This window comes from Camellia sinensis, chromosome 3, assembly GCF_055761805.1.
Source record: "Camellia sinensis isolate YWXY chromosome 3, ASM5576180v1, whole genome shotgun sequence".
In the NCBI taxonomy this organism is placed as follows: Eukaryota; Viridiplantae; Streptophyta; class Magnoliopsida; order Ericales; family Theaceae; genus Camellia; species Camellia sinensis.
Window position 1 is genome coordinate 48,260,778 of NC_138963.1, and position 19,543 is coordinate 48,280,320.

At 33.9% G+C, this 19,543-nt stretch overlaps 2 protein-coding genes, 1 long non-coding RNA gene and 1 pseudogene across 3 annotated transcripts; 2 read left to right on the forward strand and 2 right to left on the reverse strand.

The window, feature by feature from the left end:
- Positions 1 to 220: 220 nt before the first annotated feature.
- Positions 221 to 3,042, reverse strand: LOC145788963 (pectin acetylesterase 8-like; annotated as a pseudogene).
- Positions 3,043 to 4,779: 1,737 nt separating this feature from the next.
- On the forward strand, positions 4,780 to 11,751 carry LOC114298541 (uncharacterized). The gene is made up of 14 exons (XM_082918011.1): positions 4,780 to 5,009; positions 6,133 to 6,207; positions 6,289 to 6,340; positions 6,434 to 7,162; positions 7,267 to 7,410; positions 7,502 to 7,747; positions 9,753 to 10,385; positions 10,473 to 10,529; positions 10,664 to 10,746; positions 10,823 to 10,922; positions 11,022 to 11,117; positions 11,198 to 11,299; positions 11,417 to 11,554; positions 11,638 to 11,751. The coding sequence occupies exons 2-14, from the start codon at positions 6,152 to 6,154 to the stop codon at positions 11,749 to 11,751; spliced, it is 2,550 nt and encodes an 849-aa protein (XP_082774137.1). The 5' UTR covers positions 4,780 to 5,009; positions 6,133 to 6,151.
- A 96-nt stretch (positions 11,752 to 11,847) lies between these two features.
- Positions 11,848 to 12,419, forward strand: LOC145820991 (uncharacterized). The gene is made up of 3 exons (XR_014363033.1): positions 11,848 to 11,914; positions 12,022 to 12,118; positions 12,257 to 12,419. It is a non-coding gene; the product is annotated as an uncharacterized LOC145820991 (long non-coding RNA).
- A 1,809-nt stretch (positions 12,420 to 14,228) lies between these two features.
- Positions 14,229 to 17,062, reverse strand: LOC145821491 (protein FAR1-RELATED SEQUENCE 5-like). Its single transcript, XM_082918012.1, has 4 exons — positions 16,701 to 17,062; positions 14,974 to 16,605; positions 14,557 to 14,855; positions 14,229 to 14,251 (listed from the first exon to the last, which is right to left on the reverse strand). The coding sequence occupies exons 1-4, from the start codon at positions 17,060 to 17,062 to the stop codon at positions 14,229 to 14,231; spliced, it is 2,316 nt and encodes a 771-aa protein (XP_082774138.1).
- Between the last annotated feature and the right edge of the window lie 2,481 nt (positions 17,063 to 19,543).

A 19,543-nucleotide genomic window follows, 5' to 3' on the forward strand; every position in this document is an offset into this window, starting at 1 on the left:
ATTCAAATTGAATATTTCCAAGAGATATTTTCTGTGGCTCAGGTTTGTTTCTAACTCTAAACTTCATTTACATTAGGGCTTTTGATTTGAAAACCCTAACCCTTATTGAATATCTGATATTAAGTTTGGTTCTTAATGAAAATTAAAATCTATATCCAATAGCTGTGCCACTTTGATTTCAGAATTGAAGAATGAATATCTGATATTAATTTTTATTTTATCAGCTTTTTCCTCTGAAAAAGTTCAAAATTTGTAATCCAACTATTGGCTCTTTCTCTATCTCTCTTTGATTGTATCTACAATCAGCAATGTCATCCCAAATCATCATCTGTTATACCTTTCATAGCATAAACAAATAGTTAAAATAATGATAATGAACCCGTCAGTCTAACTGGACATAAGAAATTTCACATTAACAAACAGTATATGTCGGATATGCATGACATGTGCCGAAACATCCAACTCATATTTTCAAATTTTGTTTCCCAAACAAATTCTCTGTTCTTATGAGAAATAACATAGGAATAGATTCATCAAATAGAACAACCAAAAACAAATTAAGCTGGGAAAAAAATTCAACTATTCTTAGTTTCACACTTCTATGATATAACAATCGCGTAAATTTGAGTATTTTGTTGATTTGTAGGGATGCGCTAACCTGCCATGAATCGTAGGCTGTGTTTACTAGAAAAAGTGGTGTTTGAATTTTCTGAGCCATATTTTGGGGGAAAAAACACTGCAACATAGTTGAGATGTATTGGTACCATTGACAAGAAATTAGGAAATAAGGAACAATACGATTAAGATAACAAACAACTCTTACCAAACCAGGTCCCATTTTTGAAGTGCACTATATGAGTAAATTTTTTGCTGATCCCTGAGTAGCGGAGTCAAATGAAAGTTAGAATCTGAACTCACATCAGCAAAATGAAAACCACAAAAATTGTAATGGAAACATCATGTGAGAGAGAGATTGAGAGAGGGTACATGTGTGGTGACTATGTCGTTATAGAAGGCTTCAATGTGTTGTGTTCTGGAAACATCCTTCCTGTTTACAGTACCATGGTGTTTTTAGTTACAGAATAAAATGAAAAATTTTCAATTCTTGCATAATTTAGAAATATGATTGTGATTGTAAGTCGTATAGAAGAGCTTACGTATTGATAAAATAGGTAGCGTCCAAAAGGCATTTTACTTTAGTACCGATGGGTAGGAGAGCTCGGAAGTTATCACAACGCAATATGAATGTTAAACCACCAGCTGAACCGCCTGAGATGATAGCCTGTTTGAACTGAGTTTTAGGAGTAATTAAGAACAATGATAATGATGATGAAGAGGGAGAAAGAGAGTATGCAACATAGATATGAACCACACATACATTTGCAGCATTCTTCATTCCTTTTGCTAATAGATCCTCAATAACAGCGGCAAAAATCCTGAAGTGAAGATTAGTAGCCTGATGAAAGTAAAAATGCAATCATAAATCCAACAAAATACAAATTTACAAGCGATGTAGGTACTAATCTCCTAATTTTGTTGTAATTGCTACTAATATAACTCACGGGATTGACTGCTTCGACAGCGCCTGTAAATGATGACCCATCGCAGTACATAACCTTGATCCTATTCCAATTATAGAAGTTTGTGTATTGAAATAGAGTTAATTTTCTTAATTAGGAAAGAAGCTCGAAAACCTGTGAAAGTTCAAAGGGAAAGAAATAAAATCCAGATCAATTGGGCATACCTGGATTAAACTTTTGCAGGTTGCTTAGAAGCCCAGAGAAAACAAGCTGATTTGCCATTTGCTTAGATGAACCTAGACAAGTGTTCTTACGGGCAAGGCAAGTTGTAACATTGTTACACCATCCTCCTCCCTGAAAATACACAGTAGACAATGTTCATTTTTATTTATTTATTTATTTATTTTCGGGTAGGATGTTCTCTATAGAATCCATTAAAGATCTTGCAATGAAACTCTCAAAGCAATTAGTAAAACCAAAAGACTAATACATCAAATGGGTTTTATAGAAAAGCGTCAAATGCCTAACTTAGTCACTCACAATGAACTGCCAAGGGTAGTTATCTTAGCAATCAGGTGGGGTGGGGGTAGGGAGCAAGAGCATATAGAAGTTTCTAAGATTATGAGCATGTATATATTTTATATATTAAATATCCTCAAAAATTACTTTCTTCTGTTCAATTGTAATATGTGTTTAAATATGAATTATTATTGAAGTTTGATGTCAACAAATTGTTTTCATGAAGTATAAATAATATAATATAAACACAAAGTATTAGAATAAGTTTGAGTTATTTTTCTTTTGTTTATTTAACATTTGCACGTTTCACATCTTGTATCTCCGTTGAGAGAGATTTTCTTCTCGATGTGAGTTAGTTTCTTGTTTGGGAGGACAAAATTATGTTTCCAAGTAAGAAACGTCACTCAAGTAAGATTTTCATACTACTAAACATCAAAGCACTCAATTACATCATTGCAATTATCCAATTAGCATTTCAAAAAAATCAAAATCAGTTCTCAATTCAATTTCCAATAAAACTGCAGAAAATTGGGTATCTTATATGATTTCACAATTCTTATTTTTCTTTTCAATCATCTTCTTAACAACAAACAAATCATTTTTGTATTGTAAAACAAAATGGTAAATGAAGGACCAACCTCAAAATGAACCAACCAATAGTTAATTCCTGCTCCAAACCCCTTATCAAGATGGTAAGCCGGGGGAGACCCATCCAAACAAACTGCACAATATCAGAATCCCAAACACATTATAGTCAAGATTGTAAAAAAAATTTAAATTGGCTTATTATGAAGAAGATTTTAACCTGCTCCTTTTGCAACATCATTCTGAACATAAGTTATGCCAACATAGAAGCCTTCTGTTTTGAGCAATATCAGTACACAAACTAGCATTTGCAACCATTGTCCTAATCTCCCATTGGCCATTATGCACCTCTGTTAAACATACCATACCATTGAAATTCTAAGAATTATATGTAAATAACAGAGAAACCCAAAAAAAAAAAATAATAATAATAATTAATTTAATTAAATTACAAGGAATATATTGGGAAATTTGATAGAGAATAAATTGTTTTATTGATAGAGAATAAAACCTAGATGAGTATTTCGATATAAACAAGCTTTGAAAACCCAAACCCAGTATTGATACAACAATAGTCTTCTACAGAAATAAGAAGTGGGCTTGAATTGAATTGATACACTAGTGTCAGTATATATATATATATGAATTATGTGGTGTGTTTGGTTTGGTTTTATTCTTTTTATTAACCAAAAGAGAAGAGAAGAGCCAACCGACAAGAATTGGCTCCAAACCCAGTAAAAAAACAGAGGCACCAAAAAGTGAAACCCAAAAAAAAGCTGCTGCGATGCGAGAAAGAGAATTTGCAGCACAGAGAATCTTATCGGTTTACGCGCTCCTCTTTCTAGACTCTGCAATTAATGAATTACAGGTGGATAATAGTGATTACTGTTTTTTCAGGGGTTAAACTTTCAATTTCACTAGACGTTGCAATTTTTATCGATAACAATCATTAAATGGAGGTTTCTCATCACATCACGGGTGATGCTATGGTACATTTAGATGTACCATACATTTAGTTATGAACTTATATGATTTTATATCATAACCAATACCATATTAGTCATAACTACTATCATATGATCAAGCCCAGCCATGTTTGGAAACCCCCTATGAGAGATTGTTCTAAGACGTAAGAAATCCCTAGTCAACCTATCATTGCCACCTCCACCACTGCCGCCTTCATTACTTCCCCTCATTGCCATCCCTTTGGCATTACATGGTCTAATTTATTTTTTTTATCACCCCAGTAGAGAGAGAGAGAGAGAGAGAGAGAGATAGCTTAATCCTCCAAGGTGACCATAAGGAACGAAAGAGCAAAAAAAAGCACAACAAAAGATAATGACCTTCAATAAACCCCTCCCACTTCCAACTTAGTTACTCCCACTCTTCCTAGCAGGATTAGCAACCATCCTTGGCTTCTTTTTCTTTTTCTTTCTTTCTTTCTTTCTTTTTTTTTTTTTTTTGCTTCAATAGAAGGTAAGTAATAATGATAAACACAAGCAAATTAATAAAGAAAATATAAAAAAATAAAAAACCATCTGGATTGAAATAGAGTGATGATAGGATTACCTCCAACATTCATGTCAAATAACACATCTGACCGCATATCGAACTAGCAAATACACACATCTTGATTTTCCATTAAATAATTAAAAAAATATCAAAATTACTTGATTCGAGAAAAACCTATTTTCATTCAAAACCCTCAAACTTCAAAGACACTAAATTATTAATTTACTTCTTATTTTTCTTTTTCTTTTCTTCCCCCCCGTTCTTTGTTGTTTATTGCTTTTTCTACAAGAGCATGAAGATACATGAAACAGAAAAATGCCTTTAAAAAATTATTGTTCTTCTGTTTTTGGGGTCTTTGATTTATTGATTCATTCCAAACTAGAGTTTATATGGGTTTATGTGTGGTATGTATGGTTATGCTACTACACCCCTTTTGAGATGTGTACCATATGCAAATTATAACATTTGGCCTAATTTCCAAAGGAACTCTAATATGTATCCTAATTAATATGCTATATACTTATTACAGTTCTATAAACCCTCATGTGTAATTGTAATTATTTTACATTTTTTCATCACTAATGATGCCCTTTCATATATGTTATTTTCCCACCACCTCATTAACTCTTTTACAAATAACAACTTCATTTTGGAATTTTTAAAGTTTTGACATGTTGGTTTATGTCTTTTAATTTTTTCCCCTCTCCCTTAGTTTTGTGTTTTGGTTGAAATGCTTCATTCCTTATTTTTGGCAGGTAAAAGGAGAGGCCAATACCTCTTACATCTGTGCTTATATTTCGATCGACGGAGTACACTACATCTATTGACTTCTGGTTTGCTGGTTGTGTTGTTGCTGAACTACTTCTTCGACAGGTACATATTTTTTCCTACAAGGTCCTCTATGCTTCAATATATTTAAATTAAATGGTATGCGTGATGGCCAAATTAAAAAGCAAAATATTTATGATATAACTTGTACAGTCACACCCTCATTCATCACAGTTTTTGTATTAAAAAAAAACTAAGACTAAAAGTATAAGGTCAAAGTTAAAAATTGTGACATTTAACCAATTTTGTAGTACTGCTCATATATTAGTATTATTTATTATGAATCTAAAGTATCAATGACAGAATAAATATAAATAATAAAATCAAATAATAAGCATAGCATTAATACAAGAGAAGCTCTATTCACAACCCAAGATTCAATTGTGAGTGGCAGTGGGTATAGCAGTATGCAAGGGTCCTTAGTGCATCAAATCTTTAGTTAGTGTATGTATATTACTGAATACAACTGTATCAAATCATTCTTCCATTTTCTAATTTCTTGTATTTTGTATTCTAAAAAACAAATTGCTTTCCTAAACATTTATAATTTTCAAGTGCTTTATGTGGTTCAAGCCATCCCCAAACCCATGCAGAGAATAAAAAAAAAATTAGCAAGATAAAATATGGGAAAGTGAACCACAACATAGCTAAAACCAAAGCAAGTAAAACCAGTTAATAAAGATATTCAACCTTCTGACTGTACACCTAAAGTGAGACTTGAAGGAGCAAAGGAGCTATACATAACCATGACATAGTTTTTTATTTTTTTCTACAATAGTCCCAAAAATAAAATAAAAAACAATGTCGTTTTTATTATCAATTCGTATGGTGCCAAAATATTTGGCTCCTTTTTGCGACAAAAAAATTTCCTTACCAAATTACAAATTTTGTCCAAAAAAATTAACTTCTTTAATCTATTTTTTATGCTAATGTGACCTAAGCTACTGGGGTATCATTTTTTGTTTATGATTAGAATTTTTTTTAGTGTCTTTCCTTTTTACATTGGAAACATAGTCTTTGTTAACTACATTATTATAAAACAAATCCATTCATGTGTGCATGTCGTGCATTTGATGAATGTACTATAACCTTTAAGATTTTTGTTTGTTTGTTTTTTTTTTCTAATCAAAGATATTATGAGTTTATTTTTCTTGTCTTTCTTTACAAGGAATTCTGATTGAAGCCTAATGGATAAGCCGACTGATCCTCCAAAGCGCCCGATCACTCCATTCATTTTCTTTTGGTATTTCGTTAATATCTATTTGTATGTAGTTATATATTTTCCATTATACGAATTCTTATATTCATTTTCATATGTTTATAGCCAAGAACAATCAATGGAGTTAAAAAAAACCCAAATGAAAGTAGACGTGAAGGTAAGTGCAACGTATTCTTGTTGTTTGTAGTATTCCTTTTGTACTTGTAAGCTTGTATGTAATTGTTCATATGATTTTATGCATGTAATGTAGGATATTGGGGACAAATGGAATCAACTTCCTGAAGAAGAAAAAAATAAGTATATACAAATGGGAAAGCTGCAATCTGAACAATATGCCCAATTAAAAACTGTGGTCCAACAAAAGCCTCCAAAAGTAAAAATTCAAACCCGAATTGAGCTTACATCAATTTGTAAGATTATTAGAAGGTTGGACAAAGCACAACAACAAGCAGTGAGTGATATGGGGTTTCATGGCATCCTAAGCCTTAGGTGCACGCACATAGATCATGACTTGTGTCATTGGTTAGTTCAGAACTTTGATCCTTCAACTCATTCATTGAATTTCCACGGTCTTCGAATGCTTCTCACCATAGAAGATGTTCATGAGTTGATGGGATTACCTTCCAATGGTCTACCTGTGAAGTTAACAGAGTCCGTAGATGAAATTACAAACCTATGTGATGAACTTGCGATGAAGAATAAATTTGTTCCGTTCACATCTTTGAAATCTTATCTGCTTGAAACAAAAGATGCTGGAACTGAATTTAAAAGGAAATTTGTCTTATACATCATTGGAGCCCTCTTGTGCCCCACCACAAAGGCAGGCGTACACCAATCATTCATTAAAATGGTTAAAAATGTTGAGTCCATCAGTCAATTCAATTGGGCAAAGCACACCCTTGATTTTCTTGTCGACCGCATTGCTATTGCCAAGGTCAAAGAGCGGTCTGCTATGTGCGGCTGTTTGCTTCTTCTAATGGTACTTCCCCTTGATGTGTAATTATTTCATCTATTATTTTTTATTGTATATTGTCTAACACACATTAAAATGACTTCTTTTTTTTATTTTTTTTTCCCATGTAGTTATTTTACTTGGAACAATTTGCTCGCAAAAGGGAGTTGGTGGCTACTTCCAACTCCATTCCTCGCTTATCCTATTGGGGCAATTCAGAAATTAAGCAGGGTTTGAATCAAATTAAAGCTTTGGGAGGATATTTAAATGTTGAGGTAAATATTTACAACACATGACTTTTTATAATTATAGCTCAATTTACATTACACCTGTGACATTAACAAGTTAATGTATATCTGTGAATAGGTGGCTTTGCCTAACATTGGTGAAAAGTCCAATGCAGTAACTCTTAGCCAGGGAAGAATTGACAAGAATGATGACTCCCGATTGGCTAAAGTTGAGAAACAAGTCATTGAAATTCATGCCCTTTTGGTCCAAGGCCACAAGGACACAAGGCAAGATGAGGATGAGAAACGTCTAACCAAAGTGGAGAATCAAGTTGAAAAAATTCTTGAGTTGTTAGAAAAACACATGCCAGTTGATGGAGAACAGGTTATGTCACGCCCTCAAAATAAACCCATAATATATATATCATCGACATGCAATATTAAAAGAAAGCAATTTATTATCTCATTCATCAGAGTACTACTAAATGAAAACATTACATGTAACATCAAATTAAATGCCCTACAGGCTTACATCTTTCCAAGCCAACACTTGGACACAAAAGTATGAGTTCTAACTCAAATACAAATAAAGCCCTAGGCTTGAGTGTTTACATGTACAAACAAATAAAAACAAATAACTGAAAATAGTCTTCAAAATCCAAGTCCTTCCAAGCTAAGTTCTTGGAGGTAGCTTATCACCTGAACCTGAAAATGATGTTCCCATATAGGGTGAGCCACAGCCCAGTAGAAATATACTAAACAAAATATAAGCAATGAATAAAGCGATAGCATTCAATAGATGATTAACCTAGATAATCAATTATATCATTAAACTGTCTCATGACACTAATGTCTAAGACACGTTTTACTTTCCAACATTATCAATGGGGCTTAGAACCTGGCCAAACTTACAACAGTGAACTATATATATATCATACTCACATTCTTCCAATGTCTACAAACAAATGAGACTCAGGCTCAAATCAAAACACTTTATACTTCCAGTTTGATACACATTTTGGTGCTGTATCAATAAAAACACTTCAATATAAATAAGCACACATAAAAGTGATGCTAATGGAGTCCATCTCCTATCTCCTCCCAAACAAAATCCGGTTTAGAGGTCCATCCCCTATCTTCCCCTAAACCGTGGAGTACATCCCCTATCTCCTCCCACACAAACAATGTATGTAAACACATAACATATACAACACACAATCAATACACATAATGTCTGTATTAATTCAACAGTCAAAATTGATGACTTAATCAATGATTAGTTTCAGTTATCCCTAATCCACATGCAGTGTCTACAACAATCACGACTATCCTCCACCAATAGCCCAAAACAGTTATTTCTAGACTTGAAAATAAATAATTCAACAATTAAATGGACGAGTGATTTAAATTAACCAACTACCCCATTTAATCAATAGATTGCTCAAACTCATGAATTTAACTAGTTTCCCCAAGGTTTCTTAAATTAAATATACAATTCAATTTATTTAAACAACTAGGGTTTTTCCCAAAATTACCAAAATACCCCCAACCTATTAAAATGCCAGAACTTAGAACAAAACGTATACATTGGAGTAGGAAATCCCTACCTCGAAGAAAATAACCCGAATGGAGAAGACAGAGATGAAGACCCAAATTCCAATGTGCTCCAAATCACCAAACGTTCAGATTAAATGGAAGCCCTCGACTCACTCTATCTTTTTAATAAAGGATCTAAGGTAGAAACTCACTCTAAGTAGATCAATCCTAAGAGAGATGGTGTGTAGAGGGAGAGAGAACTCGTACCTAGGGTTTTGGAATCTGAAAGTGGATCAAAAACTGATCTGAAACACGCTGCTGCCTATTTAAACCTGACAGACTCGCTCGAGCGAAGACTTGGTCGCTCGAGCGACCAGACACACGAAAACCTCGCTCGAGCAAAGAAAAGCTCGCTCGAGCCAAAAATGCAATGCTTCAGGTCTGCAACCCAGCAGCACGCTCGAGCGACAGAAAGCTCGCTCGAGCGAGGAACTCGAAAACATACACCTCGCTCGCTCGAGCGAAGAAAATCTCGCTCGAGCGAATAAGCACTGCCCTTAGGTCTATACTAGACGCAAACGCTCGCTCGAGCGAAGCAAAGCTGGATCGAGCCAGAAGACACAAAATACAACCATCGCTCGAGCGACCAATCCCTGGCTCGAGCGACCAAACCAAAAACTGGACAGCAACACTTGGTTTACGAACCCAACCAACCTGAAACAAACCTGCCCAACACATCCTATAACTCCAAATGAGAAAATAAAGGACGACGAAAACAATTATACAATGACAGAATAAACGGAACCTAAGTCCGGATACAATAATCAAATGGGAAAAGACCGGGGTCGCTATAGGTTAAAACACCACCAACCAAACTACTTGCGGAGCAGCGACTGGTCAAAATGGAGAACCAAGTTGGTCAAATTCTTGAGTTGTTAGAACGACGCATTCCAGTTGATGGTGGAAATGTTAAAACACCACCAAGCAAACTACATGAGGAGCATCGAATTGACATTGAAATGGTTGGTCTCGATGATAGTGGTATCGAAAAGGTTGCAGCCAATTCCCCGAAGTTTGTAGATGAGGATGAGATAAGGAATATGAATGACAAAAAACCAATGGAAACTTTGCATTTGAGAAAAACAAAACCAATCCTCACACCACCAAATGCAAAGGCAGTTGCAAAGAAACAAGCCAAATTGGTTGGTGGGAAAGCATTAAATAATGAACAACTTTCTATTCCACAAAAGGGGAGATTGCGCGCAAAAAAGAGCGATACAAAGGCAGTCGAAATGAATGCTGTAACAATGTCATCATCATGTAGTGTTGTTCGTGGTCCTCAGACTCGAGGGACCCAGAATTGCAAAGCCAGTCAGTGGTTGCGTACACCTTTTGTGAAATTTGATGTAAAGAAGAAACGACCACAGTTGAAGCCATCGTCAACTGACAACAACGTTGACAATAATATTCATGACAATCTCGATGAAGTAAACTAAATGATTGTGTCTCAAAACATATTTGATATATGTGTAACAAACAGTGTTCGTTTCTTATTTTTCTTTTACTTGTATTAGCTATTTGATAATTTACTTGATCAACTTGGGGGTAATGTTGTTCCTGAAATCCCAAAGGTTTGGAACTAACTATTATAGTATCTTTTGTATATGCGGTTATTTTGCGCTAACATACACTAACCATCTTCATGAACATACACTAACCAAGCTTGATTTGTTTTATGCACTATTCTTCTCAATACCTTTACAAGTCATCCGTGCCTTTGCCAGACCCATTAAATGACTATGACAGTCTCGTTCTACGATATGCATTTGATGAATCTCTTTCAGAAGGGTACAATTTGACTACCTTTAACTTGTTATGTATGAAGTACTATACCTTCTAACTCACATAGTTATCCATGTGCTAGGGAATATCTTGTACGGATGAAACTGCACTACGTGGAAGCACAATCTGCCACGCAGAAGGAATTGTGGTCCTTGAAACCATATCAGTGGATATCCTCGTGTGTAAGACTTTTCTCATTCTCCTATTTTATTTGCTACCATTCCATCATCCAAGTTACTTTACTTTGCCTATTCATAAATTTCATATATTTTGCACTGCAGATTATAAATCTCATTGTTGTGAAATTGACAAATAAACAAAGGAAAAAGTTTCCAAATAAGGATCACAAGGTTTGGTACTTTCCGACCCATGTATCGGTAAGTATTAGCCATACCTAAAGACTTTTTTTTTATTTATTTAGGCACAAGTTATTTATATGTTAAAATTGAATATGCAGCAAAAGATTTTGTGTCAACCTTCTGATGACACAATGAAAGATATAGTAGAAGATTATTTTGGAATTTACAGATACACTGGCCCCCTTCATGCTTGTGAGGAGGTAACATGATAAAATACTACTATTACCCAATTTCCAAATTTACCATGCACAATAACATTTGATCCATGTTATGTATTTATTTATTTTTTGCATGTACATTCGACGTTATATTTTTAGATTTACATGCCCTTCAACCATAGGGAAAACCACTGGTTGTGCTTGAATGTAAACATGGAAAAACGGGTTGCCTATCTATTCGACTCCAGCAGATGTATTGACACCGATGAGGATCGAAAAAATCAAGCTACATTATTGGTAATAGAATAACCATTATGATACCCCACTTGTATCCACTTTTTTGTTTCTTGATCATGTACCTTACTACCTACCACCAACAGGTACAATCATTGCATAAGCTGCTTCAATATGCGCATGGAGAAGATTACATTCAAGATGTTAGTTCGTTTGCATTTCAATGGTTGGAAGACATGCCACGCCAAGACAACAAGTAATACACTACATTATCGTTCTTGATTTTTAAATAAGCATTAATGTTATAATCTCTAAGTTCGTTGACTCTATTGTTACAACTACACTCATTCCTATATCTATGATTGTGGTCTTTTCGTCATCAAATATATGCAAGGGAAACCTTTGCCTTCGGGTGTAATCAAGGTACTTACATTTATACCCAACTGTCCACTTATCAGTATCTTATGTTTTATGAAGACTAATTTTATAATGTGTGATGTTTTTACGTACTCACTACTTTTGGCATGTAGTTTGACTATTTGCATAGGGCTCGCTTGTTACTTGATCTTGTGATATACAAGCATAATTCAGCTCCTATTGTTGGTGATATCGCGCAATATAAAGCTGGTGATGCTCTATTCTTTTTTATTTTTCATAAGTTCGTACAATCAATGACGTTATCGCATTTCTTAAACTCGTGAACTTTGAGTTCATAACTCAACCTTTGTTATAAAATTATATTCTCAAGTGTGCTACCTTGTGCAGAACTCAGAGCTAGGGGTGAATTGAAATGGAAGTAGAGGCTATACGACTTTTGTGATCCTGAAAGAAGGAAAGATAGTGGATAAGGTTGTGGGAGCGAACAAAGACGACTTTGATTTTAATTGATGTATTTAAAATTTGAACATGAATTGTTTCTATTCTTGGGTATGCAATGCAATGCATTGTTTTTTTTTTTTTTTTTTAAATTTGAACATGAATTTTGCTTTCAAGCTTTAGTTTATTTATTAATTTAATATACATCAATTATTAGTTCTTAATAATTGTTTATGACAGGTATAAATATCTATCGCTATATTTAAATGTCAAGCTTAGCACAATTAAAAAGAAAAGAAAAGGCTATGGCAGCGTTTTTTAAACGTCCCTATATCCCAGCCCCAACGGTTGGATTTTTAAAATGTATAAATATCTATGACGGCGTTTCAAAAGTGTCGCTAAATATCATCGTGACGTCATAGTACCGTTAGGGTAGGACATTGGGCGGCGTTTATTTTTCATGATTTCAAAAATAAAACTAATCATTTTTACTATTATGCAAAAACAGTTTTGAAAAATTCAAATAACAACATTAAAGTTTCTTATAAAAAGTATACTTCAAAAAAAAAAAAAAAAATGTTGTCCGTTTTCGTTTTTTCTATTTTCGAGAATACAAAACATTAAAATAAAACAATACCAAAGTGTTTTAGCTTGTGTCTATTCATTTTTCTCTAGGAACCATGCAAGAAAAATAATGTTTTGAAAAATTCCTATGCATTCTTCCTTGAAACCCAACTAGGTTGCAAACGAACCAAATCAAAATTTTCAATGTTTAAGCTCGTTTATCAAGAATTAGTCGAACTCGAGCTTGAACAAGTTTTAGTCGAGCTTCAAAAATCGAACTCAAGCTCAGCTCGTCAAATATTTGTTGAACTCGAGCTCGCTCAATTACATAAACGAGCCAAGTTCAAACTCGAACTTAAAAATGAATTAAATTTAAATTAATTTACTTATTAAAATTAAAAAAATACAAAATTATTATTAAAATATATAATAATACTTATATTAATAATAAATTTCAATTCGTTAGCAACCCTAAACCCAGCCCAACCAAACCCCAGTAAGAAATTTTTGCTTCTCATTTTTTTTTTTAAATTAACTTTTTCCTTTCCTTAACAAATTCAAGAACCAAAAAAGATATCACAATTCAGGCTTCTCTAATTTTCCGTGGCTATATTATCTCAATCACTTCACAAAATAATTATATGTATCCCATACCTAAAATAAACGTAAAAGAGATAAAATATGGATAACAAAAACACATTTAACAAATTCCTAGTCAAGAGTAAATTCAGATACTTCGCAAAATCTGCTGTCAAGAATGGCAGAGGCAGCTACTTCTATAAATTAGAACAATACAGTGTGTGATACCAAATGACAGTTTGGCCATTTTCAAGAGAATATTTTATGGGAAAAAACGATCGAATAATGACCTTCAATTTTCTATATGCACTTGCTGTTGTGCATTTGCTTCGAAAATGAGCAAAAACACTAAACAAAATGGCTTTATAGCCTTTGCTAGTGCAACTGTGGTCTAAAATTTATATTAAAACCTTACACATATATACATCTTAAAGAATTGATCAATCAACGATATTAAAACCACACACATATATACATCTTGAAGTGTCTTTTGATGAACCTGGACGGAAGATCAACAATATTGAAAAGCAAGTTACTATTGCAAGGCAGTGTAGGATTTCTTACAACCTCGTTTGGTGAATGATAATTCCTTACAAAATTCTTTCTTCAAGGAAAAAAAGAAGTGTTCATACAAAATATGAACTTCCATACAGCAAAACAAATATCCATCAACCATCATTTAAGAGTATTTATACAAAATACTAACAGATTTAAGTCCTCAAAAAAAAACTTTAAAAAAAATCTTAGTTTAGCTTCCAATATCACCCGCTTGATCATATCAACTATTAACCACAGCAACACCTGCAGAAACAAATTATATTGTCGTTAAGGTTTGTTCACTTGAAATCTATGATTCAAATCATAACAAATTGAATTTTGATATATTGGTCATTACACACTCTTTTGTCATTTTCTGTTCGTAAATTATTTATTTCCATAATCAAGTTGTAAACATCATAATCAGTTATGATATCTAAATGTTCTAGCTAAAATCTATCTTGGCATATCAAGAAATTAGAATTAAGCAGCCACACATAAAATTTGCAAAGCAAATGTAAACAAAATGAACATAATTTGAACTGAAAAGATGCCATAAAAGTAATCACCTAGAGACGTATCCGCATCAGTGAACGCTGAATTTTGGACAACTTGTGCATTGCAACTACGCAAGTCATTAACATCCTTGCTCAACTGCACTGGAGACGTATCCACATTAGTGACAAAAAGTCGTCTCTTCACAGGGTGGATCTTACATGGCCTCATATTATTCCTGGGACGCTTCGGTGTAAAAGGGGTGGGAGTACCAATTGGATCATAATCATCGTATTCCTCAAACAAATTGCTACCCACTTGTCCCGTTTTATGATCGTTTTGGGGGCAAGTTCTCCTCGTGTGGCCGACGACTCTACATTGTCAAGTAAATCACCAATCATTAAAGAGAACAAAAATGCCAAGACTACCTCACAATAAAAAAATTAAGACACAAAGCACAATATAATGTATACCTGCAACATTGGCATCACCTTGGCTTTCGAGGTTTAGCCATGTAGGATCCCGCAGTATTCCCCTTCGTGTTCACTACTTTCGGATCCCCAACCCCACATGGCGGTAGTGAACTTTTTCCTTCATCAACATTAGTTCCCTTGGCCATGCAAAGCTGCTTCATCCGACATGTCATAGTGAAAAATGCATTCCTAGCCTCTTCAAATCCTTCAGATGTTTGTGAGGCATAGTAACACATTTCAGTAAAAAAGGAGCAAAGAACCCCAAAGCGTGTCTCCTGTGTGAGAGTGCTAGAGAATTGGGCTTGGCAATGTTGTTCACCAACCTTTCTTGCTTGCTTTGTCCAACGATGCATCACACAACCTGGGGGAATTTCAGTCATGTGTTCACATTTCATCACAGAAATCATATGGCTGCAAGGAAGTCCAAAGAACTCAAACTTTTTGCAACTACATTTCATTATGCTAGTTGCGGGATGGTATGACACTTCCCATGTGGAACCAAATTCAGTGTACTTTGAAAATTTGTATATGCGATGATCGAACTCCTCTTTCGTTCCATCAAAAATCAACAATGCTTCCTCAATTATTTCATTACGGAACATTAAGAACAAACGTCTGGTAAAGATGGTTGCTGCATGTTTCTCTAGAGGCTGAAGTGCTGTGGTAAGACAAGGATCACTGTTGTCAGTTTTTGCCTCGTCATCTGCTTCTTTGTTCCGTAACCGATAAAGGGCCATGTCAAAACATCTAACAAATTCGAATAGTTTCAGTTTTCGTTTGAGGCGCTCATTGAAAAAAGTATGCATACCCTCATAACGCTGACTGCTCTTCATTCCAGCAAAAAAATGACCACGCAAATATGACTGAGCCCACATGCCTTTGTTGTTGTAGGTGTCTGATACCCACTTGTTATTTTGAAGGCCATATTTTCTAACCATCTTACTCCAAGCTTCCTTAAATACAACCTCATTCGCATCAAGATCCATGAGATGCTTGAAATGTCCCTCGAATCCATCAACTCGAACATTTCGCTTGGCATTTCTGTGCATATGCCAATTACATAGACGATGTTTGGCACTCGGGAAGACTTTTTGTATTGCCTCACGCATGGCCATATCCCCATCTGTCAACACTGACACCGGTCTTTTGTTATCCATGGCCTCTAACAACTTTTGCAAAACCCATGTGTATGTTGCAATTGTCTCATCAACAAGCAAGCTGCATGCAAATATGGTGGTTTCAAAATGGTTATTGACCCCAGCGAAAATAACAAAAGGTTTGTTATATGCATTCGTTTTATAAGTTGTATCGAAGACCAACACGTCACCAAATGCAGCATAGTCTAGGCGAGACCTTGAATCTGCCCAAAACAATTTGTCAAGCCGATTCTCTTGATCCTTGTCATACTTGTAAAAGAAGTAAGGGTCAGCATTAGCTTTTGCACATAAGTAAGCCAAAGCACACTCCGCATCACCATCCTTCATTTCTACTTTGCGCTCGGCTTGAATATAATTATGCAAATCCTCGTGAATAAAGCCCACATTCGCGAAAGACCCAGATTGTTGCACCAACAAATCCATTATCTGGCTTGTCTTGACACCAACATCGTGCAAAGTCTTTACTTGAGCTTTGTCGGGGATCTTTACAAACCTATGCGACCGAAGAAATGGCACACATGGTGATGTTGCCAATGGATGGTTATGTTAAAGTGAGTGACAATGTATTTGCCTACATCCAGATTGTACCTTATGCGGAAATGAGCATCACAACCAACTCTAGTCAATGCCCTGGCAGCTCTTTTTCGATCAATACGGGCCAAGTGTTGCTTTGCTCTTTGGCCTTGCCTTGAGCATACCCATTTTCTACTAAGAACCTTTGTTGCCTGCATTGTTCGCATGTCTTTCCTAATGCTAAATCCCACAACTTTAGCATATTGATTATAGAAATCATTGGCATCCTCTTCTGAATTGAATTGCATTTCAAGAACATCATTCTTGGTTAAACTTTGAATAGGGTCATTTGCATGGGAACCTAATTCTTCTTTATTCCCACAAACTTCATCATCTTCAAGCTTGCGCTCAAATTTGGTACATCCAAAAGGATCCATGATAACTACATCAAAAACAATACAAAAAGAATAACATTATCTTATAAAATGAATGAAAATTCCTAAAATCACATAAGAGAATTTTTAGGTATTTGGATTGCTCTAAAACACACCTGCAAGTATAACGTTATACACTGTCCAACTTAGGCCAAGTTTGACAAACTAGGCCTTATTTAGTTTTCCCAAACTAGGCCTTATTCATACCTTAATCTATGTAAGTATCTTTTAGTAATTATATATGCAAGCAAAATTTGTATATCAAATAAAGGAAATAGTAAGAACTCATCATTTCGCTCACATTTTTATCTTTTTCTTTTTAAATTTTTTTTTTATAACAAATGCAAAGTTTTGGATATGTACAATGACACAATTATATATAAGGTACTCAGGCAATAGGTTTATTTTTGAATCTTTTGAGTCGTTATGCCCAATCTCTAATCTCTTTGGACTAAAATAATACAATTTGTTCAAAAGGACAACTATCTGTTGCAATCAACCCATTTGTCTATCTCTTGAAATCATCTCATTTCTTGAAATCATCCAACTTGCCTATCTGTTAAAATTCACCAAAGCTATTTTCTTATTTATTGAAATTCAGCAAATAATCTATTTGTTGAAATGTGACACATGTCACTCTAGCGATTTTTTCAGCACCAATGACTTTTCCGACTTATCTTTACAACCAAATAAGATTTTTCCTTAGATCTAATACCTTATACACCTTTTAGGATGGACTTTCATCAAATTTTTCTTATGAAGGATTGGGTTTCTCTCAAAAATTCAAAAAAAATTTAGGACCCAGCCCTGTCTACACTTTACATTTTATATTCCTGACACTGTTTTGAATGCCTAGAGTTTTTAGGGAAGTTTTCCCACATTGAAAAAGACTTTAATTATTCTAATGTCAAACATAAAAGTCATGCGACTTTTGGAAAAAATTTGAATAGTTATGTCCAATCCAAAAGACAAACCTCACATGAAAAGTGAGATACCAAATTTACCAAAAGTCATAGCCCTAAAATAAACTAAGACATAAGGGTTTGAATTTTTTCAGAGCCAATTGGTCAGTGTACAAAGTATGAAATGAGTAAAGTGAAGGGGAGGTCAGGAAATCTATGTCATGGCAACAGTTTGTGGTTGTCGGTGAGCCAACTCTTCAACTTGGAAAAAAGCTGAATTCCCATATAAACCAAACTCTGTCCGTTTGCTTTTGTTGGTATATTTGAAGTTTAAAGGGCAAAGAGCTGCTGTTTTTGATGTGTTTGTGTGTTGTTGGAAGCTTCTATGACTCTCAAGATGCTTTTGAGAGAATGAGATAGTTTATATAGATAATTTACAAAGTTATGATACCTACTTAGAAAAAATAATTAAAAAATATTTATAATTTGAATGTCTGATATAAGTTAAACTTGGTTGCTCAGAAGGAAAATGATTTGCAAATAATTTCTTTTAAGAAACTTATACTCACTTCTTTTTGAGATTTAAAAAAAAAAAATGCTTAACTTACATTTTTAACATAATTACATTGGCGTCCCATTTAATAATGTTAAAATGACCGAAACTAATATAGATTGTAAGTAAGCACTAAAATAAACAATGATAAATATACACTTTAGTTAGAAAAAAGTGAATATTATATTTTCATTACTGACAAAAAAGGGCTTAATTGTTATCTAAATTAAAATTTCAAGGGAAACCAATATAATTATATCAAAAGTGTGGAACTAATTGTATTTTTTTCAATTCTCATGAGAGTTGAGTGTAATTTACCATTTCTTTTAATACAAAAAAACTCTACTAAAATGATGTGGCTATAAAATTTTTGATAGAAAATAACTAATCAATCTTATAACTTTATAGCAAAGAATTAATAAAACAAATAAAAATAAAATGAATTTTATTTCGACTATATATAATGATAGTAATTAGAATTCACAGAATTTTTTTGACTTATCCTCCCTGTACAAGTTAAAATCTATTCTTCAATATCACGGAACGTCTTTTTTTCTTAAGACTTCAATAAAAGATTATTTTGGAAAACAAGGAATAATTCATTATGAATTAAGACCTAAGAAACTTCGGAATTCTGGACTAAATCAATGGAAAAACTGGTTAAAAGGTCATTATCAATACCATTTATCTCAAATTAGATGGTCTAGATTAATAGCAGCAAAATGGAAAAATAGAATCAATCAATGTTGTACAATTCAAAATCAATATTTAAACAAAGAGAATTCATATGAAAAAGACCTATTAATTCATTACAAAAAACAAAACGACTACGAAGTATATTCATTACCAAATCAAAATGAGAATTTTCAAAAATACTATAGATATAATCTTTCATCTTATAGATCTATTAGTTATGAAAATAAGAGGGACCAATATATTTATGGATCACCATTCCAAGTAAATAAGAATCGAGAGAGTTCTTATAATTACAACACACATAAACATAGGGGCAAATTTTTTTATATACTA

Excerpts from the sequence above, each read along its gene's own strand:
- LOC145821491 (XM_082918012.1), bottom strand. The coding sequence starts at position 17,062 with ATGGATCCTTTTGGATGTACCAAATTTGAGCGCAAGCTTGAAGATGAT. Across the intron at positions 14,856-14,973 it reads GCTAAACCTCGAAAGCCAAG|AGTCGTCGGCCACACGAGGA; the intron begins GTGATGCCAATG and ends TTGACAATGTAG. Across the intron at positions 14,252-14,556 it reads TGATGCGGATACGTCTCTAG|GTGTTGCTGTGGTTAATAGT; the intron begins GTGATTACTTTT and ends TTGTTTCTGCAG.
- LOC114298541 (XM_082918011.1), top strand. The coding sequence starts at position 6,152 with ATGGATAAGCCGACTGATCCTCCAAAGCGCCCGATCACTCCATTCATT. Across the intron at positions 7,411-7,501 it reads GAGGATATTTAAATGTTGAG|GTGGCTTTGCCTAACATTGG; the intron begins GTAAATATTTAC and ends ATCTGTGAATAG. Across the intron at positions 10,747-10,822 it reads GATGAATCTCTTTCAGAAGG|GGAATATCTTGTACGGATGA; the intron begins GTACAATTTGAC and ends TCCATGTGCTAG.